At 52.8% G+C, this 26,917-nt stretch overlaps 1 protein-coding gene across 1 annotated transcript; it reads left to right on the forward strand.

The window, feature by feature from the left end:
• LOC102005516 lies at positions 1 to 26,917 on the forward strand. The gene is made up of 9 exons (XM_013517646.1): positions 1 to 8; positions 769 to 823; positions 973 to 1,044; positions 1,475 to 1,581; positions 2,340 to 2,383; positions 2,724 to 2,886; positions 11,076 to 11,263; positions 12,124 to 12,240; positions 25,767 to 26,917. The coding sequence occupies exons 1-9, from the start codon at positions 1 to 3 to the stop codon at positions 25,769 to 25,771; spliced, it is 759 nt and encodes a 252-aa protein (XP_013373100.1). The 3' UTR covers positions 25,772 to 26,917.

The following is a 26,917-nucleotide window of genomic DNA, read 5'->3' on the forward strand; positions in this document are numbered from 1 at the left end:
ATGATCTTGTGCCTAACACGGGAACCATTTCCTGCTGGACCTCCAAGCTGCTTTACACGGTTCCCTGCTCCACGGGCACCTTGGGCTGGGCAGGGCAGGCGGGGAAGCTGGACCCCCCACCTGGCTGGTGGCCTTGGCAGTACACACTGCTTCTCTGAGCCAGGTTTTGCATCTGTGAAGTGGGTAACAGCAGGCCAGGCAAAGCAGGCAGAACTCAAGCAGATGAGAAAATGAAACACTCAGAGTTGCAATAAGCACCACGAAACAAGCCAAGAGGACACTGAGGGTCTGACCTGCTGGGCCAGTGGTCAGTGCGGGTCCCTGGGGTTGGGAGATGGCTCATCAGACCTGGGGGTGCAAAGGAACGGCTGTGTGGAGCTGGAGGATGGCAGGTGCAAAGGTCCTGCAGCTGGAAAGCTGGGCCATTTCAGAAAAAGCAGGAAGCCAGGAAAGATGCAGCAGAGTCAGCGATAAGGAAAGGACAGAGCTGTGGGAGGTGAGGTTAGGTGACGGGGCGACGAGGGGCCTCACAGGGCAAGGAGCTTGCCTGGGTTCAGGCTCTAAAAGTGCAGCTGGGGCATTTTCTTCCAAATGCACCTGCTCGTCCATCTGGGGGGCCCTGGCCTCTCGCAGAGCCTGACACCAGAGCAGGTCCCCCATGCCCTAGTTCCTCTCAGGGACAGGGGTGAGCTTCTGCACCTCCACAGCCTCCCCAACTCCAGGCAGGTGCAGTTGGCCTGGGACCTTGAAGCTCACCTGGGCCCACAGGTGCTCGGTGCTCAGCACAGCCTGGGATGGCTGCCTGGCCGCCTCTCTGGGGCAGGTATGTACCTGCTGACAGCCCGGCCACCCCCAGGGCCACCTGGCTCCCAGCCTCTCTGCTGGCCTTGCTCACACCCCTCTTCCTCCCGGCCAGCTCCGAGCACCCTGGGGCCTGGGCACCCTCCGGGCCTGTGGGGCCTTTGCACACAGCCCACCCTGTTCAGTGGGTTGCTGGATCTGGCCTGGGGCCGACACCGGGTGCAGCAGAACGTGACGTATGAGGTGAGCCAAGAAGCTGGGGCTCCACTGTGCAGAAAGTGCGGCTCAGCGGCCCCAGGGTCCGGGGCTTCCGTGCCAGCCACACTGTGCGGCCCGGGCTCTCATTTCTATGCCGAGCCTCAGTTTTCTTATCTATAAAGTGGGCGCACTGTCCTTTCCCAGGGGACTGTAGCGAGCACTCTGGGGAGTAAAGCAGGCACGCAGCACACAGTAAGCCCTCAGACCAGCGCCGGGAGCAGAGGGCAAGGATTCTGAGGTGGGGCATTGGGGCTCGGAGGCCTTGGGACCAGGCTTCCCCCCAGCACCTCCGCCCATCTGAGGTTCCCAGTCACGGTGATGGGTGTTCTGCAGAGCCAGGGACAGGAACCAGGCCACCGAGAAATGAGGAAAACTGACCCTGAAGGCCCTCCTTCCTCCTGGACCCCCTACCCAGGTTCCTGAGACTCTTGGGCCCTGCCCTTGGTATCCCAGCGCAGTCCTTCCTGGAGTCCTGGCAGCAGCTGTGACAGGCCCCTGCACGGGGATTCTGGCTCTGCCACTGTAGGGTCCCCTCGACAGCTGGCACGGACACCCTCTCACAAGCCCTGCCCCGTGGCCTCCCTTCATTTTAGGGGCATCAGCCACCGCAACCAGATAAAGTCTGTGTGAAGGCCACACTTGAGCACATCCTCCCGGCCTCCTGTGGCCAGCAGAGCCTCCGGGGAGAAGTGGAGACAGACTGCACACACTGGCTGTGCCACGCCCTCCACCGGGGCTGTGTGACCTGCCCGGGGTGAATGCCCCCTGGGGAAGGGGGCGCCAGAGGGACAGGGACCTCTGGAAGTGGGGGCACAGCACCTGCAGAGGGCAGGGCCTGAGGGAAGCGCCAGGTACCTGGGCAGGGCCCGTCTCTTTGGGCTTCCCGTGTCCCGGTGCGTAGGGGGCCTGAGGATGAGCAGATGCCATACAGGGGTGCAGAAATGAGAGCCGTGGTGCTGTGTGGATGGGGAGTCACTGGGACCTTCCTCCTGCGCTCTTCCTGGCTGTGCTAGCTAATTCTGCCCATCCATCCTCCCTCCTCTCCCCTCCCCCATGGGTCTTCCCACCATGTTCCTACCCTTCCACCTGTCTGTCCCCTCTCCCTCCCCTCTGCCCTTCCACCCCTCCGTCCACCCGGCCCTGTGCCGTGAAGGGGCAGAGACAGCGTTCCGGCCGCGTGTGCCACAGCCTCTTACTGCTGGGCTCCGTCACGGGAGCCGGAGAGCAGCTGCGGCGGTGGGAACACGATAGCTCCCTGCTCCAGGTGGGGCACGGAGCAGTCGGGGTGGAGGACACAGAACCGGCAGGAGCCGTGTGGCCCGGGGTCAGGTCTCGGGAAGGGCAGGTTAAGGCAGGAGCTGGGCCCTGGGCAGGGACGTGTGTGCGGTCTGTGAGGATCATGGGGGTGGGGTGCAGTGAGGAGACACACAGCGCACCGGCCTGGCAGCGGCCCGGCTTCTCTCCTAAGCAGGGAAGCTGAGCTCTGTGTGGTGGGAAAAGGTTGGATTTGCATTTCTTAGAGGCCTGTCCTGCTGCCAGGCAAGGCAGGGCTGTGGCCGGGCCACCCCCCAGGCTGCTGCCCTAGTTCTCATGGACCAAGTGGTGGGGAGAGGAAGCTGCCACCCCTGCAGCTCCGTGACCCCCGGCTTGGGCTGTCCCACCAGGCCCTCCTGTCTCTGGGGAACACAGCCTGGGCTGTGGGCAGCTCCTGCTCCATTCCCACTGGCAGCTGGGCCCCGCTGCACACGCGGACCCTGGCCTGAACCTCAGCCTGATGCTCTGCAACCACAGCAGGCCCCGTGTACCAGCTTCTCCGCGGAGTTGGAGGTGAGTGTCTGCGAGCACTGCACCAGAGACGGCGCGGGGGAAGAGGCCCTCTCATCCCACGGGATCCTCCCGACCCACTGCCTGGGCTGCCCTGCCATCTAGTGATCATCCCCGGAACTGTAGGCCAGCCCCAGGTTTAGAGCCACTTTCACTCTGGGGTTCCCTGCTGAACTCTTGGGCCAGGCCTTGCACCCAACAAAGCAGCTCCTCCATTACCCTGAGCTCTGGCCCTTGCTATAGCCAAGAGACAGAGCCTGAATGCCCCAGCCTGGCCTCTTCCAGGAAGACGCCTTCTTCCCTTCCCGAGAGGTTCCTGTTTGGAGCACTAGTGTTAGCGCGTAGGTCGACTAGAAGAGAGCCTCACAGGACGCGGCCACTAAGCAGTCCACGAGTGCTACGGACTGGCCTGCTCCTCTGCCCCAGTAGCCCTTGGCCTGCAGTTCCCCCACCCCACTGCAGGACCGCGGGAGGGGCTCTCCCTGGACCTCTGTCCTCGTCTGTACATCTGTACCGGGGGTGGGTCTTTCCCCCAGGGGCTTCCCGGGCTTCTGCCTGCAGATTACAGGGGACAGTAGGCCGTCTGTCACTGTGCCATCCCCTGCCTGTGTCTCTGGCTGGGTGACCTCGACCTTTTGATTGTTCTTCTCCAAGCCTCAGTCTTCCCCCGGCGGCTGGGAACAGACATGGCCTCCTTGTCTGAGGTGTTCGGCGGAGACGGACATCTACCCAGTGTCCGCACTTTGTGGGTGCTCGTGTGTCCTTCCTGACGCCCCTCCCTTCCCCCGGGCTTGGGAGCGAGGGCCCTGTGGCCTGGCACATGCCGGGCACTTGGGGAGGGCCGCTCTTCCAGCCTCGCTGTCCCAAGCACCTCTTGGTGTCTCCTGCCTGGTCACTCGCCCCGCTTCGGGGCCCACAGGGAGGACAGCAGTCTCTCCCGTCTTGCTCGGTTCTCACACAACATGGTGGCCCCTGGGCAGCGAGGGACAGCTGCAGGGAGGGCAGTCCTTCACCCAGCCCCACAGCAGACGCAGGGTCCTTACCCAGCACTGCCGAGTGGGGCGGAGCTTCGGGTGGCAGCCATCGGGGCAGACGCCCCCAACCCCTAATCAGGCGGCCCACTGGGTTCCATGAGGATCCCTGGGCTGCAGCCCCACCCGCCATCCTGGAGACCTCTGGAGAGGGAAGGTGTGTCTACCATGTCCCTGTGTTAGAGTCCTGGGGCGCGGTGACAGATTACCACCAATGTAGGGGCTTCAGACAACGGAAACTTCTGTCTCAGTTCTGGACGCCCCAAGACCAAGATCATCAGTGAGGCAGCAGCTCTCGAGGAGAGAGCTTCCTTACCTCTCCTGGCTTCAGGTGTTGCTGGCAGTGCTGGCCTGGGGCACTGTCGTTCCGGTCGGCCTCAGCCATCACACGGCCTTCTTATCAGGACAGCAGCCATCCGAGCCACAGCCCACCTTCATCCAGTATGACGTCATCTTTCCTTAGTTACATCTGCAAAGAACTTATTTCCAAATGAGAGCACATAAATAGGCCTAGGGGATTCGGACTTCAACCTATGCCTGAGGAATACGCCCCCCCCACACACACACACGGTGACTCTGATCCTTGTATGTTTTGAGAACCACTGCTCTCCATTACAGTATAGATTGTGAAGCTGAGGCCCAGACAGGTGACGCCCTGATTCAAGGTCTCCTTGAACTTGCTGAGACCTTTGCAGTGATTCCGAGATAGCCCAGGCTGCAGGAGGAAACATCAGACACTTAGGTGGTAGCCAGGGTACCCAGAACCATTAAACCCATCTCTAGAGTACGGCCAGGGCAGCAGGAATTTTGCAGGTGCCGCTGGACTGATAGGTTCTCCTAGGTTTTTCGCTGGGACTTTCTGCACCTGGAGTGGAGTCTGAACCCTGCAGCGGGGTGGAGCAGGGGTCTTGTGCCCCAGGGATGTAGAGTGGCCACTGTTTTCTCTGCGTTCCCTGCAGCTCCGTGGCCCCACAGCCCAGCAAGTTGCCCTGCAGGGTCGGCTCTCCACCTCGGCTTCCCAAACCCTGGCCCAGCTGGAGGGAAGCGTGGGCAGGCTGGGTGAGACGGTGAGGCTGTCTGTGTCTCAGGTCCCCAGCTGCCTCCAGGCCACCCTGGGCCATGAGGGGGGTGGGTGGAAGGTGGCCAGGTCCTGCTCAACCAGCTGGGACAGGCCCCACCATGGGTGTTGGGTGCTCAGAACGCCAAGGACCCTCCGTTAGGACTCCATAGCACCCTGGTGCCTGTAGTTGCCTGTGCTGCTGGCAACTGTTGGGCTGGTGACCCTGGGAGGGTGTGGTCCAGCTGGTGACCCTGGGAGGGTGTGGTCCAGCTGATGGAGATGGGTGGATAGGAGCTTCGAGGGGGCAGGGAAGCTCAGGTGGTGCAGCTTCAGGTGTTCAAGTTCTAAGCCTTGAGGCTTTGCCTGGATCACTGGGGAGCTACAGCAGACTGTGCAGTGCAGGAGGAGTGGGCCGCTGGGAGCAGATGGAGAAGACATGGGTGCAAGCACAGGTCCCTTCCTGGCCCCAAGGAGCAGAGCGGAGAGCATGGTGCGGGCATGTGCCCATGGCAGACAGCTGAGGTGGAGGCCCTGCTCCAGGATGGGGAGCACCCCCTCAGCCCCTGGACACCTGGCCCTGCAGGCTGCCAACCAGAGGCTCCTGGCAAAGCATGGCTGCCCGGGGCCCCTGCTGGACCTCGTGGAGGTGAGAGGGCTGGGCGGGGCCGAGGGCTGTTGCTGGTCTCTCCCAGGCAGGGGCCAAGCTGCCAGGCTCCCTGAGCCCTTCGGGGGTCTCCGTGCCCAGAAAACCAGCACCGCTGGTCCCCATGCATGGCCCACACCATCCCAGGCCCCTGCAGCTGGCTCTCACAGCCTCCTGTCCTCTTCCTTCCTATGCGGCCCTAGAGCCCCAGCCTGTTCCTCTGTCCCCACAGTCCAGGATCGTAGCAGCTGGGTCCCGGGTGCAAGCCCGGCTGGAGGAGAACATCCAAAGCGTGGGCGACTATGCGAGAAGGTTCCAGCAGCTGGTGGGTAGACCGTGGGGCAGAACAGGGCAGCACGTGGGCAGCCCGCTGTGGCCTGACTGCACTGCACTCGGCCCCTGAACTCTAGCTTGGGTGAGAGGGTCTGGAGTGCTCTGTACCCTGGGCCTTCACACTGCTCTTGCCTCGGTTTCCCTGCCTAGGTGCAGCTGGGGGGTGCCCTGGACAGCATGGCGGGCCTCCTCCTGTAACTGTTCCAGGTGGGGCTGGGGGCCGTGCAGGCGGGCGGCCAGGCGGTGGCCACCTGGTGGGGCCGCAGCTGGGCCCAGCTGATGCTGACCCGCCACCTGCTGCTCCACCTGGAGGGGCTGCAAGCGGAGCTGGAGCAGCTGCGGACTGAGCTGGAGCGTGAGTCCGGGGCTCTGCACACATGACCGTGAGGGGGAGGCCTGGGGTCCCCCGTGCGCCTGCAGCCCAGTGCCATGTGGGCCCCACACCTCATCCCTCATGGATGTATGGCCTCCGCCCCTGCTTTCTTCCAAGCCTGCTGCTGTGGTTTCCTCAGACACCACCCGAGTTCTCTGTCTGTGGTTCACCGCTGCAGGATTCCAGGCCTCTGTCCTGCTTAGGAAACATCAGGAGGTCCCGGGCCTCTGGCCTTCTCAAAGTTTTGGGGTGATGCCAGGGAGGCCCCAGTCCTGTCACATAAGGTGCACCTAAGTGCCACGTGACAACACCCGAGAGACGCTGTCCACCAGGGCCGCCCCGCAGAGGCAGCACCTGGGCGTTGGTCAGGGCTGGCCACAGCGGTCCTGAGGTTGTGGCCTCCAGCAGGTAGGCAGGTGTGCGGGTGAAGCCACCATCTGCACGCAGCAGGGGCACGGCGACCCCTCACACTTGATTCCAAGGACAGCGTGGGCCTCTCCAGTCAGGCTCCCGGCTCCAGACAAGCGCCGGCCTTGTGACCGGGCCCTTGAGAGGCCACCGCTCAGGCCTGCAGTGCCCTCGCCCACCTTCTTCCAGAGAAGGCCCTGTGTCCTTGGCTTGGGCAGCAAGGCTGTGGACAAGGGCCTCCTGCTGGGTCCTGGCACCTCACAGCAGGCAGTGGTAGCTGGTTGCAGGGCCCCTGGCCGTGCTGAAGGATGCCTACTTGGAGGTGACGCTGCAGCCCCTGGACGAAGTGTGGTGGGAGTGAGCAGAAGAGGCCCTGCAGTGGCTGCAGGCATGGATGCCCACGCTGCTGGGTGGTTGGAGGCTGAACCCATGGGGCAGCCCTGGAGCTGGTCAGGTAGAGCAAGGGGGTGGGGGGTGGAGGGTGGCCTGGCCGGTGACGGTGGCCCTGACAGCTCTCACTGCCCACTCCAGGCTGCCCATCAGGCACCGCCTTGGGCCAAGGTCACGCTCTCGAGGGCACTCAGGTGGCTCTGCAGGCCCCTGCTGCACATGCTCCGCTTCTCAGCCAGGTAACCCAGGAGCAGGAGTGACATCTGTGTCCCTGCCACACACTGGGCACCGTGCTGAACACCCCTACGCCTAGATCTCACTTCTTCTGACAGCCCTGCCCCGGAAGCATCTGCAATCCCCATTTTACAGATGGAGAAACCAAGGCTCGGTCTCCACTCCTTAGATACTTTAGGAGTACTGTCCTCGTGCAAGTGTTTTGGGCACTGCAAACAGATGAATGAGATGGACACGGTGGGCAGCCCTCCCTGTTGAGTTTTAGGCTCTGCGACTGTACATATTCTAGTTTATCTTTAATACCTTTAAATACATAAAAAACACTTCTGGGCTGCAGACCATCCAGAACCAGGCCATAGACTGGCCATGCTCTGCTGAGCAGTTCACCAGTCCTGACCTCTGGGTTAGGAGCCGGGGCTACAGACAGTGGCGGTTAGCACTGTGGGTTGAGGGGCACCATCCCTGGCAGAGCCGGGGGTGGCTTGAATGAGAAGGTAGACTGGGAGCTGGGGGTAGAAGGAGATGAGGCAAGAATTCTGGGTGAGGGCAGAGCCAGTGCAAAGGCCCTGGGGCAGGCGTGTGCTGGCCTGCTTGAGGAAAACAAGGAGCTGGCAGGACTGGAGCAGACTGTGCTGGAGGGAGAGTGGATGACCCTGGAGTTGTGGCTCCAGGGGCCCAGGGCTTCGGGAGGTCTGTGGTGTCCTCTGAGAGAGGAACACACAAAGCAGTTTGAGTTGGGAAAGGATGTGCTCTGATTTCATTTAAAAAAAATTGGGCATGGTATGCGTGCCTGCAATCCCAGCACTCAGGAAGCTGAGGAAGAAGGGTCACTGCAAGTCCAAGGCCAGCCCGGGCTACATAGTGAGCTCGAGGCCAGCTGGAACTGCCCTGAAGTGAAAGACCCTGTCTCAAAAAACTAAAACCAAACCAAAACCAAAACACCCAAAAGCTCCTTTGGCCCCTGTGTGGAGAGGGAAGACTTGGGGGCAGGGGCTATTTCAGCAGCCGTGGCAGCCGGGAAGGGTAGAAGTGGCTGGACTCAGCCTGGTGTCAAGGTCAAGCCAGCAGGATGTGCTGCTGGGGGGGTGGAGGTGGTAACAGAGGAGGCAGGGATGGCTCTGGGGTTGAGCTCCACAGCTAGAAAAATCATACAGAAGTGGGCACGGCTGCAGGGGACCTGGGGGGTGGTAGGTGTCTGTTGCTTCTATAAGCAGCTCTCATAATCTCAGTGGCTTAAGCAACACACATTTGCTCTCGTATAGCTCTGGAGGTCTGAAGTCAGGGTCCCTGCACCACGTGAAGTCGAAGTGTCAGCAAGGCTCGTTCGGTCTGGAGGTTTAGGAGAGAGTCTCTTCCCTTCCCTCCCTCTGGCGTCCAGAGGCCACTGTATGCCCTGGCCTGTGATTCTTCCGTCTTCCAAACCAGCAGCGTAGCAGCTTCTTTTGCAGGGCTGGAGACTGAAGCCAGGCCTTGTGCGTGCTGGGCAAGCGCTGTACTACTGAGCTGCGTCCCTGGGCACAGTACCTCTGCCCCTCCTGCTTTGCTCTTAAGAGGATGCTTCGGACTGTCCCAACCCACCTGCATAATCCGCAACCTCCCCTTCTCTAGACCCTTAATTTAATCCCACCCGCAAAGCCCTTTTGGCCACGTACGGTCACAGTCTCCTGGTCTGTCAGGGCTGTTGTTTAGCCTGACGCAGGGAGGCAAGCGCTCCTTTGGAGGTGCCTCAGCGTGAGAAGCCACGGGGACACCTAACAGACAGTGGCCAGCCGGCACCCAAGGCCTGGGTTCCTGAGCACCTTGGGTGCTGGGAGAGAAGTGACTGGCCCTGAAAGGAGGGCAGAGCCCATCTCTGTGCCAGGCCAGGGACTGGAGAGCTTGGGCCAGGAATCCTGGTTTGAGTCCAGGTCTGCCTCTAACTACGGCTTCCCTGGATCAGTGCTCTGTGCCTCAGTTTCCTCACCTGTAAAAGAGGGACATGCCCACCTCCCAGATAAAGGCGCAGAAAGCTGTTGAGGGGTGACTTGCAGGTGGCCTTGTGGAAATTCGGAGTAGGGGCCACCTGGTGAGAGAGCAGGAGCCATCGCCACCAGGGGGTGGGTGGGGATGGGTGGGAGGGGGAGGGACACAAGCAGCAGGGAGGGGTCCAGGCACCTCCTGGGAGAAGGTAAATGAGGCCACCTGCTCCCTGTGCCCCACCCTCCCTACTGTGAGCTGAGGTCGGCCTGACCCCATTCTACATCCTGAGGTGGCTCCACAGGCCTCCCCTAAACTATACAACTCGCAGTGACCCACAGCTCCATGGTGGATATTGTTGCAGCCCCTGCCTGTTCCCCCACGACACAGCATGCAGATGTGGGCCTCAGAGTCCACACCCCCACGGCAGGGCTTGCATGCAGCCACCCAGCATGAGGTCACACAGCAGGGTCCTGACAGCAGGGCACTTGGCTTCCCTGGCCAGCCACCTAGGCCCACCCAGAGGGCCTATGATGCTCCCTGCTGACCTTGTTTTGGAGCCCTCATGTCACATCCTACAGTACAGGAAGGTCGGGCCTGACTTTCAGGGTCTCCAGCTCCTCCCTGCTCCCTCCAGGAACTGCTCAGTGGTGGTGACGTTGCCATTGTTGCCTGCAGTGGACGAGCTCCTGCACTCGGTCTGGGTCACCAGCTACCTGGTGGAGGAGAAGCTGCTGCAGCCTCTCCAAGAGCTGTACAGGGCCAACGTGCTAGCCGAGTGGTTCGGGCTCCGCCACCGCCTGCTGGGGAGCCCCTTGGAGTGTGAGTCCTGCCGTGGGAGCCGCTCCTTCTGCAGGGCCAGTGTCAAAGGAGCCTGCAAAGGTTTAGCATCACTGTGCTAGGGCTGGAGGTCGCTGGCCTCCCTGAGGTCATTTGGGGATACAGAGCCTGACCTTTGCCCAGCAGAGGGGTGTTCAGAGCTCTGAGGGCTCCAGGCCAGCTCCCTCCCCAAAGACCGCTGCTGGAGAAGCGGAAGGCCGACCTCCAGTTGCAGCGGAAGGCTGCTAATTGAGTCCAGACTTGTTGCTCAGGCTGGGCCTGCAGCCAAGGGCTCTCCTGGGACTGGGGCCGGTTCTAGGAACCCTGGGGGAAGGCTGCGTCCTACTCAGGCTGGCTGTGTGACCCAAGAGGCCACTGACCTCTCTAGGATTTAGTTTCCTCCATATGAAGCAGAGGTGGCAACACAGGTGGCTTGTGTAGTGAGACTGAGCCACAAGCCCAGCCTCTTGCTACAGAGCAACGTAGCCCCAGGCTGGGTCAGCAGTGGTTTATCTGGGTGGGGTCAGCCTGAGGCTGGTGCAGGTGGGAGTCCCCCTCAAGGTGGGGACACTGGCACTGGAGACTAGAGTTCCAGGTCCCGGCCATCTGGTGCTCGGCCTGCTCTGGCTGTTCTCCCCAGACCACGCTGTGGGGGCCGGCGCCCGGCACGTGGTGACCTTCGATGGTTGGCTGCGGGACCTCAGTGCCCACTGAGGCAGCCTCCTGCTGGCCAAGGGCTTTGCGCACAACGCATTCTCTCTGAGGCTGAGCCAGGTGGGCTCAGGGCCCAGGGCCCTGCACGTGGAGCTGAACCACTCGACCCTCGTCCTCTAACCCAGCCTGCAGGTCCGTGAGAGGGTGTGATGAGGGGACAGAGCCTCCCCCAGGGGTGGTACTTGGGGCTTGTCATCAGCTTGAGGGCTGCATGTTTGGCTCACTCCCTAGGGGTCCACAGGCCTACAGACTGTATGACTGCTCCCTGGCTGGGGACAGCTGTCCGGACTTGGATTTGTCCCCTGCCAAGATGAGGCGGGATGTGCCCAGGATCGAGCTGACCGGTGAGGACGGCGTCTCAGCCTCCTGTGATGTGCAAGCTGGCTTCTGTGGCCTGACCCTGGGCCTGTGGCACCATGGTAGGTTTGGGTCCCACGGCATCGGCCCTGCCTGAAGGGCCTCTTCCGCCTGGACCATGGCCGGGCTCTGAGCAGACCCCAGGCCACAGTGGGGGCCACTGGCTCCTTGGGACCCACAGCCTAAGCAGCCAGGGGAGCACAGCCCAGAGGCTCAGAGTAGGGAGCAACCTCACTGGCTAGCCCCCTGCCAGGACAGTCCCTCCTCCGGGGGTGACGGCAACAGTGAAGGCCATGACCCTGGCCTTATGTTCAGCATAACACATCTGCTCTGCACTTCTTAGTCCTACAAGTTCCCATCCCATTTACAGATGATCTGGCAAAGGCCCAGGCTGCTCCAGAGTGAGGTCAGCTCTCACTGCCCTTTACTAGCTTGTGTCCAAGGACCACATGAATGCCACGAGAAGGGCAGGAAGGGACACAGAGGTGTACACAGACCCTTCCCTTCTCTCCTTCTTCCTCCCCTCAGGTTCGGCCCTCCAGTGTGGGGTGGGTGGGATTATGCCATACCCAGGCTCCTCCCACACACACACATCCTGCAGGAGCAGGGACACAGGTGCTCTCTACACATCTGTCCTGCCCCGCAGGGGTCTCTCCTGGCCTGCTGGGCACTGACAATGAGGCAGGTGACGAACTTATGCTGCCAGGTACACTCTGGCCTGCAGTCTGGAGGGGCTGGCAGGTGAGCCTCAGTCTCACCAGGACGCAGGCATGAGGGGTGGAGACCCAGGGGCAGGGGGACTCTCACCCGGGAAGCACCCACTGGGTCCCTCTTGTGTCTCTGCTGAAGCTGATGCACTGGGGGGAGTCTGCCTGGAGAGAAATGGGCAGCAGGAGGCCCGAGTCTTGTGTGTGTCCCCCAGGTGGGGGGGCACTGCAGGGACCTGGAGAGGACACGGCAGGCATGCCCAGGACAGCGCTCCACCTGCCAGGCCTTCTTCCAAGACATCTACTCCAGCCTGGGGACCTGCTTCCGGGTGGTGAGTGCAAGGTCAAGCCTGGTGGGAGGCCACGTGGATGGACTACAGGTCAAAAAGAGACCCTTGCCCCACCCCCTGGGCTCCTGCAAGGATGCAGTGAGCGAGGTTAGTGCCTGGGGCTTCACCGATGGCAGGTGGGCCCTGCCCCATTCCTCAGCCTCTGCCTCCGGTACACCTATGACACCCAGGGGCTGCCACCCGCCTGCAGCCTGGCGGCTTCCTATATACACCTGTGCGCTCGGGCAGCTGTGCCCCTGGACCCTCCTCCTCCGTGTGGTAAGTGTGGCTCCTCACTCTGGCCCTGGTCTGGCCTCTGCTTCCCTCCCAAAGGGAAAGAGTTCCTTTTTCTTAGCCCCCGCCAAGGAAGGAGGATGCCCACTGGATTACCATAGTGAGCCAGGAGTCCACACTAAAGGTATGTGCAAAGCAACACTTAGCAGGAAGAGACAAGTCCAAAGCCTCCCCATGCTGAGTGTCTAGAGCATCCTACAAAATCACCTGGAATCCAGGCATGGTGGCGCACGCCTATAATCCCAGCACTGTGGAGGCTGAGGCAGGAAGATTGCCATAAATTTGAGGCCAGCCTAGACTACATAGTGAGATCCTGTCTCAAAAAAAAAAAAAGTCACCTGGAAACCTATAACCACAGACCTGCCACTAGAGAAGTTGAATAAATACCACCTTCAATGCCTAGAAACCCACTTCCACCAATGTCACAGGCATAGACATCAATGACAGTGGCAAACAGCAGGACAGCGGCCACCAAGACCCCCAGAAACCAGAACGAGTGGCTGCATGAGAGCATTAAAAACATAAAAGCAACACTGAAGAATGACAAACAGAATGCCCAGAACCACCGCAAGGAGTCATTTTCACAGAAATTTAAAACTTAACAGATTTAAAACAGAGAGAAAAAGTAATGACCTGGGAAATATGAGACAGGGAAGACAGCATGAGAGGACCCAACGTGCCTAAAAGTTCCAGAATGAGAACATGTGGTATTTGAGACAAGGCCCTTTCAAGTCAGGAAGCATAAGGAGTCCCAGACACAAGGACTGACTCCAAACCCATTGAAGCAGCCTTGCAGGAACGCTGAACCGTGAGTCCCACAGGCTACCAAGAGCACAGAAGGGGAAGGTCTGTCATGGCAGAACAAGCAGAGATCTCCCTCTAGCAAAGACAGAAGAGAGCAGAATAAACCCTTCACAGAGAAAGTATCAAGTTCAGCTTTATGCCAGTCTACCTCTCACTTAGGATCGAAGACTGACTAAGTTCTTGGCAGTGGCTTTGCAAGTGCCGTTGCCAGTCCTGACCCTCTCTTGGCCCCATGTGTGGCTGCTTCCTGCCATGTGGGCAGTGCCCGCCGAGTACTTGCAACTCAGACCGTACAGCCTGGAAAGCCGGAAGTATTTACTATCTGCTCCTCGAGAGAAAAAGTTGGCCGATCCCTGAGGTGACCCAAGGAAAGCAGAAGGAAGAAATTAAGTGAAGTTTATGAAACAGGAGAGAAAGGAACAGAGATGACCAAAGGAGACCAAGCACCGGGAACAAGCAACGGTCAAAACCTCAGGTCCAAGACGGAAGTCCAGAAGGGATGAGGAGACTTTGCGGACACATCTGAAGACACTGATTCCACTCTGGTCTCGTCTAAACTGAGTTGACAATGCTAAACCTAAAGAGTCTCATAGCTATTAAATAAACTGAATCTACAGTTTAAAAAATAACTAAAAAAAACAGGCCCAGCTTGTAAAGGGTTCTTAGACATCACCCAAAGCATGATTCATGAAAGGAAAAAAAAAAAAAAAAGCAAGAAATTGGACTTTATCTAAGTTAAAAACTTGCTCTGTGGAGACTATGTGATCAGGAAGCTACAAGCCGAGAGAAAAGAACTGCAAAGCACATCTGGCCAAAGACTCGTCTAGAATATGTAGAACACTTAATAGTAAAAAGTGAATCTAAATAGAAAATGGGCCAGGGGTGATAGTGCACCCTTGTAATCCTGGCACTCAGGAGGCTGAGGCAGGAAGACCGCCAGGAGTTCAAGGCCAGCCTGGCTACAAAGTTAGTTCAAGTCCAGCCTGAACTGCATAGCAAAACCTTGTCTAAAAAAAAAAAAATGAGGAAAATACATAGACATTTCACCCAAGATATATGGTTTGCAAACTTCTCTTAAAGCATGTGAAAAAGAGTTTAACACTACTCACCTATTAGAACAGTTAAAATAATAAACAGTGACAACACCAAATGCTGACAGGACAACATTGCTAGCAGGAATGTAAAATGGTGTAGCCACGCTCGTAGTTTCTTAAGCTGAAGAATATTTTGTGTGTCGGGGGTGGGCGGGCGGTGAGATGGGATCTATGTGGTTCCAGCTGGCCTCAGGCTCCCAAGTGCTGGAATTACGGGCACACACCACCATGCCTGGCTGAATACACTACTTTTGATGCAGCTGGTATGCACTTAAATAATCATCTCAGAGAAATTACAGTTTATCTTCAAACAAAAACCTACACATGATAATTTATAGCACCATTACCTGGAGTAGCCCAAACCTAGAAGCAACCATAATACTCCACAATAGGTGGATGATCCCACAAACTCTGACATCCATACCGTGGACTCCTTACTACTTAGCATTAAAAGGTTTAAGTTTTTCAGTCAAGCAACAGTTTGTGGGGATCTTAAGTGCAGTCTTGAAAACAGCCAATCACAAAAGTTGCTGCCTGATTTTAGTTATGCAACACTCTGGAAATGACAAACTGGTGGTTGCCGGGGTCAGGGATGGTGGGACACGGGTCTAACAAGGGAGGGCAGCAGGGGAGGCCTCTGGTACAGGACGAGCCCTGTCTGTGTCTTGTTCATAGTAGCGGTAACAATCTCTACGTGTGACACGATGTCACAGAACCACACACATGTGCTGTACCAATGCCAATTTCTGGGCTTTGCTACTGCAATATATTTATGGAATGTAATTATGGGGGACTCAGGGAAACCAGGATGAAGGATACACTGCACCTTTCTGTACTACTGTGCAAATTCTTGTGAAAGTATATTTCCAAATAAAAAGTTATTAAAAATTAGAAATAAAGCTGGACATGGTGACACATGCCTATAATCTCAGCACTCGGGAGGCTGAGGCAGGAGGATTACAATGAGTTTGAGACCGACCTGGGCTACATAAAAGTACCAGGTCAGCCTGAACTACATAGCGAGAGCCTGTCTCAAAAACAAAGAAATTAAAAATACAACACCAGGCCCAGATAGCTTTATAACAAGTTGCAAAACTGTTTGATAATAGCAAAATGAAACCTCACTCATTTTAATTCAGTTACTGTTATCCTGGCACACCAGAACCCTACAAGGATAATGCCAGAGAGGAAAACTAGAAGACACCGGCCCACCTGAGCAGAGATATTCCACGTATAAATGCTGAGCTCAGATATCACAAGTACATTAGTAAACAAACTCAGTGTGTTAAGACTAGCAGACAAAAACTAACACATTATCATAGCCAACTGGGATTAATTGCTGCAGTACAAAGATGATACAGACATTCCTTGTTTAACGACCAGGTTCTGCTTTTTGTGACTGCCTCATTGAATGAATTGGTCACTAAATGAGGAATTATATGCTATGTACATGACAATATTCAAAAAAAAGAAAACCCGAACTGAAGAATTTGCCTTTAATTGGAAAAACCCCAAAAGCAAGAACGGAAAGGAAAAAAAAAAAAAAAAACAAAAGAACGGAAAAGAATGGACAGCAAAATTCACAGTACTGTATAAACGAGGTGTACTGTACAACAAAAGACACTGAGGCTCTATAAACAAGATGTACAGAACTGTACCAAAAAAAAAAAGATGTGTTGTAAGTCCAAACAGCATGCCCTGTCTTGCGTCCGAGCAGTCATGAAATGAGGAATCTCTGTATTAACACCACCATTCTGAAGAGGTCATTTGGACAAGGTAATTCAAAACAGCCCTCCTAGCCGGGCATGTTGGCGCATGGCTGTAATCCCAGCACTTGGGAGGCTGAGGCAGGAGGATCGTTGCAAGTTTGAGACCAGCCTGGGCTACAAAGTGAGCTCAAGGCCAGCCTGAACTGCATAGCGAGACCCTGTCTCAAAAAAAAGACAAAAAAAAACCCCAACCAAACAAAAACCAGCCCTTCTGGTGGGATAGCTAATAACACTGGACAAGGTACAGAACGTGGCATATTGAAAACATCTTGGTCAAAATCCAAGGGAAGACAGAGTGGCATCAGCAAGATGTTGACGAGGAAGTACCAGGCCCTCGCCGCACCACAGAAACACAGAATAGAAAACACTATGTGAACCGGTGTAGCTTTGGGGAAATGCTAGAAAGCAGTTCAGCAGCAGCAATTAAATGAATTCCTACGTGGCCCTACCCCACCCCAGTGCAGTCTCAAAGGAGCCGCCCGAACCCCAGCTGCTCCCTTCTCTGGTGGAAGGAGAAGAGTGAACTTGACTGCAGTGTGTTCTGCTATGTCCCGGCCACACGGGAGGCCTGTTTATGTCCTGTCTGCCTTGGAGTTCGGCTGACAGCAGCGGCAGAGTTTACATTTCAGGTTGGAGGTTTCTGGAAGCAGCGGTGGGTGGCACTGCAAGAGAGCTGCAGGGGGCCACAGCACTGCAGGTGACCAGGGGAAAGGATCAGGGGCAGAGGAATATGACGCAGCATCCAAGTTCTTGAGAAGAAGGTGGCACGAGGCTCCTAGTACGATGACATCTGCAGTGAAAACACATTTAAATGAGGGACGGCATCCCCAGGCCTCCGGAAAAGGTCCAAGAAGACCTCACAAGGGTTAGTGAACATCTTTCCCTAGACAGAGGAAGTCTGCAAAGACTAGAAGGGGTAGCTGTCTTTTCAAATGCCCAGTACTCATCGAAGAAACAGGGAGACAAGGCCTGCTCAAAGGAACAAAGTAAATCTCCAGAAACCAACCCTAAAGAAACGCCAGGCGCTGAGTTACTTGACAAGAGCTTTCACGTAACTACCTGGTATTGTACATGCTTAGCGAGCAGAAAGTGAACACAGAGACAACTACACAAAATCAGGAAAATGATGTGTGAACAATGAGAGTAAAGAAAAGGAGAGAATAAGACAATTCTGGAGCCGAAAAATAGCGAATTGAAAGACTAGAGTTCAACAGCAGATTTAAAAGAACCAAAGAACTTGAAGACAGTCACTGGAAATTATTAAATTTGAAATGAAGTCGTTTGAAATGCAAAAGGAGAAAAGAACAAAAATGCAGAAACTAAGGCATTTACCACACAGCACTAAGTGGACCAATAGATATCTTACGGGACTCAGAAGAACAGAAAAAGAGGCAGACAGCTTTATGAAGAGAAAACTTCTGAAACTCCAAGTAGGATAAACCCAGCAACCTAAACTGAGATTCATTATACTCAAACTGTCAAAAGTTAAACACTTTTTTTTTTTGGTACCAGGACTCAAATGCACAACCTCCCACTTACCAGGCAGGAACTGTGCCGCTGAGCTATATCCCCAGCCCAAGACTTGAAATCAGCAAGAGAAAATTGACTTATCACACAGAAGACAGATTCTATAATAATGTCAGTGAATTTCTCAGCAAAAACCTTGTAGGCAATAAGATGAGACATTTAAAGATAAAACAGGTATGATGGTACACACCTATAATCCCAGCACTTGAGAGGCTGAGGCAGGAGGATCACTGTGAGTTCAAGGCCAGCCTGAACTACATAGTGAGACCCTGCCCCAAACAAAGTGCTGAAGGAAGAAAAAGATTTGGGGATACAGCTCAGCGGCACAAGTGCCTGCCTGGCAAGCGCAAGGTCGTGAGTTGGAGTGCCAGTACAAAAAAAAAGATTGCTGATCAAAAATTATCTGGCAAAAGTAAAACATTCCCAGATTAAAGCTGAGGATTCATTACATCTAGATATGCTAGATTACAAGATATGCTAAAGAAAATTCTTCAAAACTAAAAGGCATTAGACAGAGATCTGCTGCTATATGAGAACACAAAGTTGTCCTATAAAGGTAATTCTATGGACAGAGCTAAAGATGGGTATTATTATAATCTTGGCTCAAAATTCTATTAAATCTTTTATAGCATTTAAAAGACAAAAGTGTAGAAATCACTATAAATCCATGATAATGGGCAGACAACAGAGATCTCATTTTTGACCTCAATAATAAAGTTGAGGGGCAGAGTTGTAAAGGAGTATATTATACAATTGAACTCAAATTTTATTAGCTTAAAAATCAATTCTTATAACTTTAGGATGTTTAATGTAATCCCCATGGTAACCACAAAGAAAATATCCATAGACTGTATACCAAAGAAGTGAGAGGGGGGTTAAAGTATATCCAGTACAAAAAAGATCCACTGAACATCAGACAGAGAAGCTGTTAAGACCTACAGCCAACAAAGTGGCAAGAGTAAGTCCCTTCCTGCTGGGAATTACTTCAAAGGTAAATTTATTAAATGCTTGTACTCAAAAAGAAGACTCCATGCCAACAACCTAACTTTACACCTGAAGATATTAGCGAAGAGGAAAAACTAAACCTGAAGCTAGTAGAAGGAAGGAAATAATAAAGATTAGAGCAAAAATAAATGAACAGGAAATAGAAAAACAATAGAAAAAAGTAAAATCAAGATACAGTTCTTTGAAAATATCAACAAATAGGGGGAGGGGGAAAGGAAAGAAGGGAGAAGTAAAAAGTAAAGTGATTGGAAAGGAGGAAAAATGGAAACAAAGCGTGTGTGAATGGGGAGGGCAGGAGGGGCCGAAGGGAGGGGAGGGGAATGGGAAAGAAACGGAAAAGGTCAACAAAACTGACAGACTGTCGGCTAGACTGACTAGTACAAGAAAGAAGACTCAACTGGAATCAGAAACGGAAAGGGGGGTGTTACTGATTTTACAGATGAAAAGGAGATTATGAATGATGTATTATTGTATGGACGCCCTAGATGGATGGATAGAGTCTTAGAAACACCCAGTTTACTAAGACTGAAGGAAAGAAAATCTGAATAGACCTGTAAATGCCATGGAGAGTAAACCTGGGACCAAAAACCTGGCAGCAAAGAAAAGCCCAGAACCCAAGGAGTTCACTGGTGAATTTTACCAAATGTTTAAAGAATCAATACCAATCCTCCTCAAGTACTTCCGAAAAATTGAGGAGCTATGATCTTTTTTTATTTTCCCTTTTGTATTTTTGAGAAAGGGTCTCGCTATGTACTTCAGCCTGGTCCTGAACTCACTATGTAGCCCAGGCTGTCCTTGAACTTGCAGTGATCCTCCTGCCTCAGCCTCCCAAGTGCTGGGATTATAGGCATGTGCCACCACACCTGACTAAACTAGGAATCTTCCAGATTCATCCTCTAAGGTTAGTGTTACCCAATACCAAAGCCAGACAAAGATATAAAAGTATAGATATAAACCTTCTCAATGAATTACTAGCAAAGAACTCAACAGCACAATAAGAGGATTTTTATAACATTATCAAGTGGGCTTTATTCCTGGAATGTAAGAATGATTCAACATACAAAAATCACTATAACATATCACATTAATTAAATGAAGGAGGAAAAAAGATGACTATCCCACTGAGCCAGAAAAAGCATTTATCAGAATTCATTACCTCGCACTGGGCATAGGGGCATATGCTTGTAATCCCAGCACTTGGGAGGCTGAGGCAGAAGATCATGAATTCAAGGCCACCCTAGGCGACATAATGAGACCTTGCCTCAAAAAAAACCTTAAGGTGCAAATGAAGGAAACTACCTCAGTACAATAAAAACCTTAAATGCAAAACTCATAACTAACATATTCAATGACAAAAGACTGAAAAATTTCCCTCAAAATTCAAGAATAAGACAGTTATTAACATAATACTTTAATTGAATGTACTACTAGAAGTCCTAGTATTTCTTGAGAGAAAACAAGAAAAAAAAAAAAGGAATCATCCAAACTGGAAAGAAAATTATCACTACGCAAACGACATATGCAGAAAACCCTAAATAGTCCACAAAAAAACTGTTAAAAGCTAATACATAAAGTTTCAAAGTTTTAGGAGACAAAACAATACACAAAATCAGTGTGTTTCTATACACTAATAATAAATAATCCAAAAAGGAAATTAGGGAAATAATTCCTTTTACAATAGCATCAGGAAGAATAAAATGCTTATGAACATAACAAGGAGACCAAAGATTTGTACATAGAAAACTACAGGAGCTGGGGATGTGGCTCACTGGCAGAGTTCTTTGCATGCACCAGGCCCTGGGTTTGATCCCCAGCACCACAAAACAAAAAAGGAAAACTAAAAATTATTGCTGAAAAATTGAAGACACAAATGTCACGGTAGCTCATTGTACGGATTATTAAGATGTAATATAACCCAGACCTACAGGTTTCATGCCTTCTAGCAATATCCCAGCTGCTCTGCAATGACAGAAAAATTCACCCTGAAATTCAGATGAAATCACGAGAGGCCCAAAACAACCAAAACAATTTTGAGAAAAAACACCATTGGAAATTTCATACTTCCCAGTTTCAAACCTTATTACAAAGCTACAGTAATAAAAATGTGTATTGGCATAAAGAGACCATTTAGACCGATGGGGTAGAACAGAGGCCAGAGATAAACCTTCACTGAGACCGTCAAAGGAGTTTTCAACAAATAGTGTTGGGAAAATCAGATATCCGGCAAGAAAGAGTGAAATTAGCCCATACCGTATGCAAAAATTAACTCAAAGTGGATCAAAGACCTAAACGCCTGAGCTAAAATTCTTAGAAGAAAACACAGGGCAAAAGCTTCATGCCATTGGATTTGACAAGGATTTCTTGGATATGACACCAAAGGCAGAGGCAACGAAAGGAAAAAAACCGACCAATGCAACTGTATCAAGGGCACCATCGGAGTGAACAGGCAAGTGGATGGGAGGAAACGCCGCAAACCATGCATCCTGGGGCGGGGGGTGTTAGCTAGAAGATATTAAGAAAAAACTCCAACAATGCAACTACCACAGAAACCAAACCAACCCGGTTCACAACGGCCCAAAGGACTTCAAGACACGGGTCTCCAAAAATAAATGAATAAACGGCCAGGAAGCCATGGGAAGATGCTCGGCATTACTTCCTCTTACAGGACTACAATTAGAAGCCCACTGGGGGGGGGCAATAATCAAAACAGGAAATAACGAGAATTAGTAAGGGGGTGGTGGAGAAAGTGCAACACTCGTGACCTGGTGGCTGGAACATAAGATAGCAGGACCACTAGGGAAATTAGTGTGGCCATTTGGAAAGAATTTAAAAATAGAATTACCATGTGAGCCAGCAATTTTACTTATATATGGGGGGGGAGGGGGAGAGGAAGGGGAGGAAAGGGGTGGGGGAGGAAAAAGGGGAGGAAAAAGGAGGAAGGGAAGGGAGGGAGGGTCTCATACACACTTGTAGCAGCGTTACCCACTGTTACGGCTTGTGTCTAGACGCCCCCTACAGCCTCATGAGGTCGGAGGCAGGGCTTTCAGAGGTGGCTGGATCTAGCGTGTGTGATGACTAATCAGACTGGTTTGGTGCCATCTTAATCCCAGCCGTCTGGATGAGACCTAAGGGGCACAAAGACACTGTGAAGCTCCCCTGTTGCTTTTACTGTCTTCTGCCACCGTGAACGGTTACCCCCTGCCTTGGAGTCAGCCAATTATGGACTGAAACCTCTACAAACTGTGAGCTAAATAAACCCTTCCTCCTTTAACTGTGGGTGTCAGGTATTTTGTCACAGCAACAAGAAAAGTAACTAAGACACCTGCAGTAGCCAAAAGGTGGGAGCAACCCACATGTCCATGAAGGGATGAACACAAACAAATTGTGGGTTAGGGTTAGCGATGGAGTATTACTCAGCACGAAAACAGTTCTAACACATGCTACCATAAGGATGAACTTGAGGACTTCTGCTCAGGGGACAAGAGCACAAATACCATATGATTCCATGCACTTGAGGTACTCGGAGTCAGACTCAGGTGGCCCCCAGCCCTGGGGGAGACAGAAATAGGTTGCTTGATGGGTCCAGATCTCCAGTGTTGTGAGACACAGAGTTCTAGAGACCGGCTGATGGCAACGATGAATGCGTGTCACACCGCAGCGCTGTGTACTGAGACATGGTGAAGATGCTAAATTTTATGTTACTTGTATTTTACTACAATTAAACATTTATTTAAAAGAAATTGATATGTAAGCTAGGCTCCCAATTCTCCATTTTTTGGCCACTGAATAAACTTGTGCTGTTGGCAAAAAATTAATTAAAAGTATATTTACTGAGCACCTGTTCTATGCTAGGCAGGGTGATGCGATTAGCACTGAGCTAATTCTAAACAGAGGCTCGTAAAGAAACGGACAGTAAACACCCCAGGGGTGCACAGCCTGGGTTTATCAGATTGTCTTGGTTACTTTTTTCTTGCTGCTGGGACAAAATACCTGACGCCCAAAATTAAGGAAGGAAAGGTTTATTTCTGCTTACAGTTTGTGGAGGTTTCAGTCTGTACTTGGCAGATTACAAGGCAGAGTGGCACATGGCAAAGAGCTACAGCTCAGGGCGGCAGAACACAGCTAAACTGCAAGCACACACCAGGGTGGAATGGGGGAGGAATGTCCTCAAGCACTCTTTTCCTCTCCCTTACATATATATGCAAACTATCCACCGCAGGGCGGGTGTAGCTCTCACACCCACAATCATTTAACTCTAATAGCCTGCCCCATGGTCGCATGAGGCTTTGGAGGGGACACACAGACATAAAACATAACACAGACACAGATGGTAGACTCTGGCAGAGAACTGGAAATTATTCCAAATGAAACAGATCTGATAAAAACCCAAAGTAGAGCCATGCATCATGGTAAACACCTATAATCCCAGCACTTGGAAGGCCAAGGCAGGTGGATTGCTGCATGTTCAAGGCCAGCCTGAACTACATAGTAAGAGCCTGTCTCAAAAAACAAAACAAACAAACAAAAATAGATAACATGTTGGGTATGGAGGAACATGCCTATAATCCCAGCTACTTCAGAGGCTGAGGCAGGAAAATTGCAAGTTCAAGGCCAGTCTCAAAGTAAAACAGGGCTGGGATGGACCTAGTGTTAGAGTGCTTGTCTAGCATGTGCAAGGCCCAGGTTCAATCTCAAATACTCCCCCTAAAAAAAGATGTCAGGAAACATGTTTAATAAAATTCCCTAATGCCTAAATTTTAAACAGTTCTGTTATCAAATAAGGGCTTGGAACCTCTGTAAACTGGTAACCTGGGGTGCTGGTGTGTGCATACCCTTGAATGTCACCCTAGACGGTGAGACATTAAAATCAGGAACGAGACACAGATGTCCATGTCACTGCAGCCACAGTGTGTTGAATTGCTGACCCCATCTATGCACTACGGCCAAAAAGAGAGCTAAGGTACAGAAGACTGCCCAGGAAAAACCCACAGAACTCCCCTGATGGTGGTGAGAGTGTAAGAGGGTCTGCAGAGGGTCTCTGCTTTCTGGAAGCCTGAGATGCTGGGGGCAGGGCTGGCTTTTTCTTTTTCTTTTTTTAAATTTTATTTTAAAGAGTAAAAGAAGGATAACAAGGGGCTGGGGATTTAGCTCAGCGGCAAAGTGCCTGCCTGGCAAGTGCAAGGTCATGAGTTCAGTTCCTGGTACCGGAGAAAAACCAAAAAAAAAAAAACAAAGTTTAAAGAAGGATAACAATAATGAGGGGGCTTACCAAATTACAGACAAAGTGGTAGGAAATTATCAATGGTTATTGTTTTACATATTGTTATCTACAAGATAGTTTCTCAGGAAAACAAATAGACAAATAATAGTGAGTTACAGACAAAAGAGGTAGGAGATTATCAATAGTTGTTGTACTCTACTTAGGTATCTTCGAAAGAAAATAAATAGAACTATACATGAGTAACCTATTGAATAATCATTAACTATTCTCAATGGTTGTTGTAGGAAACATATAATAATAAACCCGCATCCATTTATGAAATAGGATAGGAACAATACAAACATTAGTTATGGATAGATTAGTAGGAAAATATCAATGACTGCTGTAATACATGGTGGTATCTTCAAAGTGGTTTCTCAGGAAAACAGAGATACACAAGAAGGATCTAACAAGTAGCTACAGCCTAAGGGTTGTCAAAAATCAAGTGAGCCGTTTGGGGCCAAAGCCATTTTTTGTAGCGTTTTTCTCTCCAGCCTCCCATCGCATTGGGACTCCACAACCAGTTAGCGTCCTCTCCCCAGCTGTCAGCACAGGCAGCAGGAATCCTGTTGCAGACTTCTCCGGTGCTCCACCACAGCCTGTACTGTCAGGGGAAGAATGGCTTCCAGGGAGTCTCTGCAGGTATTGTGCAAGGTCCTCCTGGTTTACAGCTTCCGAGCGGCTCTCATGACCCCAGTGCACAGGACCTCTGACCCCTCAGGCTTAGTCTGCATTCTCATGTTCTCTGAGTCCTTGTTCAGCAGCTGGTCCTCTGCTGACTCTAGACCTTTCTGGTTCTCAATGGCAGGAGCAAGAGTGGCCCGTTGTATAGCATGTATTCCCAGGGGTTTTTCCATGTTTGAATGATTCACACATGTCCTGGGCATCTGCAGCCGGTGCATGGTGGGCCAGTTGTGTCATTGTTTCTCTGTGTCATGATAGTTCTCAATTGAGCAGCGGTAGCTGGCCTGAAGGCCGGCGCGCAACAGCGCTCGTGGCCGCATGGCTCCCAGTGCGCCTGGGGCCCTCCCTCCGGGGGCCTACGAGGCAGGAAGTGAGCCAGCCGGAAGACAGGCACTCCCCGCCCGTGATTTCCCGTTCGCTGGAGGCCCTCCCTCAGGGCAGGCTTTTTCTAAAAGTGGCAAGGAGCTGGGCATGATGGCACATGCCTGTAACCCTAGTACTCAGGAGGCTGAGGCAGGAGGGTTGTCCCATGTTCGAGACTAGCTTGGGCTACACAGTAAGGCTAGCTTGAACTACATTGTGAGACCTTGTCTCAAAAATCAAAACAACACAACAACAAAAAAACTCAAAACAAATGAAAGTGGAGAGGAATAATTTGGAGGTCACAGATGTTCTGGAACCGCCCAAATATCTGCACTGCTGTCCTGACTGGGCGCCTCCTGTACTTGAGGATTTAGCCCGGTAACATCCCGGGATTTCCTTCCTCCCCACCTTGGGAGGGGTGCCCTTTGTGCTCCTAGGGAGCTGAGGCCCAGCTGCCCCTCTGCTGGGAGCTGTCTTGGTCTTTGCTGTCTCCCAGTGCCCACAGCTGCTTGTTCAGTGTTCGGTGTCCCAGAGGGCTGGGCCTGGTGCCTCCCTGACCTCTAGGTGCAGAGAGCCCTCCAGCTAGGTCTGCAGTACTTACCCAACGCGCAGGGGGTAGGCAGGGGCGGGCGGGAGCTGTCCTTCTATGAGGGCCCGGCAGGATTCCAGGAGACAGCGGGTTCTGTCGTCTGGGCCCCTGGCACAGCCCTCCTTCTCTTTTCCTTACAGTCTGAGGTTTGTCTGAGCCAACAGCAAGCTGCCACAGATTTCAGCGCCTTCACCTTCCACCTGGATCCCGGCTGTGCAACAAGGTCAAGGCTCTTGGCTGGGACAGAGCAGTTGGCGGGAAATGCAGAGGACCCTAAGCAGAACTGCATGCAATCTGGACACAGGAAAGGAGAGCTGAGGGCTCTGCCTGCCGCCCCCAGCCCCCGTGCTCCCCACTAGCTTGGATGATGCCCATCTTCCCTAGGGGGCAGCTGCCCAGGGGTCCGACCTCTGCACAGGAGGCCTCCCTGCGCCTGCCAAGATCCGTACACTCATTCAACAGCAATTTCCGCAGCCGAGCCTTGGGCTGGCCACCCTGGGTAGACACAAAGCAGGGCTCTCCCCGCTGCTTGGCACTGGCTTCCCCTGCCCGCTCCAGGGCCCTGTAAACCCCGAGTTCCCTTGAGGGGAACCCATGGTCTTAGACCCTTCCATCAGAAGCCTAGAAGTAAATGCTTTGGGGCTGGGAGAGCCCTCTTTTCAAGGGGACTTGGCTACCTGGGTGTGTTCCAAGTTTTCCACTTTCTTTTCAGGAGCAGGCTTTTCTATGGAGTTTTCAACTGAGAAATAAAACTGGCAGAATCCAAAGGTGTGTGGGCTGGCTTGCTGGGGCTGACTGCAAGCAAGGGAAGGGGATAGTGGGTGGCTGTGAAAGCTATCCACCAGTAGAGGGTGCCCCCGAGCCCTCTCTACTGTACGTGGAGCCTTTATTTCTTTTGGTAAATGATGTCTCTGAGCTGCATTGCCAGGCCTGTACCAAGCCTTTGACTGGAGCTGCTAAGGTCCGGATTCCAGTGCAAAGTGCAAACTGCACAAAGGGCAGATGCGAGAAGCACTTGTGCCTGGCCTCCCACACATCAATCACAGCGGGTGCTGGGTGGCCCGGGAAGAGGAGGCCACGCGTGCTGCACATTGCCATACCCTCGGGGGAGCGGTGGGCTGCGCTGCTGTCACCTGCCTTGTCCTCAGCTCCAGCCCAAAGACTCCAGATCCAGCAACTGCTCCGGGTGCTCTGCGGATGCCCAACCTTTTCTTAGACCTTCTAATGGCTCAATGAGAAATGTGTGTTCCCCATTTAAGAAAAGAACAGGCAGAGGTGCAGAGAGCCCAGG

The sequence above is a fragment of the Chinchilla lanigera genome, unplaced genomic scaffold (genome assembly GCF_000276665.1).
Source record: "Chinchilla lanigera isolate Chin_1 unplaced genomic scaffold, ChiLan1.0 scaffold00041, whole genome shotgun sequence".
NCBI lineage: Eukaryota > Metazoa > Chordata > Mammalia > Rodentia > Chinchillidae > Chinchilla > Chinchilla lanigera.

Bases quoted from the DNA above. Each gene is read 5' to 3' on its own strand.
- LOC102005516 (XM_013517646.1), top strand. The intron at 2,384-2,723 runs GTCAGGTCTCGG...CTGTCCCACCAG, and splicing joins CAGGAGCCGTGTGGCCCGGG to GCCCTCCTGTCTCTGGGGAA. The intron at 11,264-12,123 runs GTAGGTTTGGGT...TGTGTCCCCCAG, and splicing joins CCTGGGCCTGTGGCACCATG to GTGGGGGGGCACTGCAGGGA.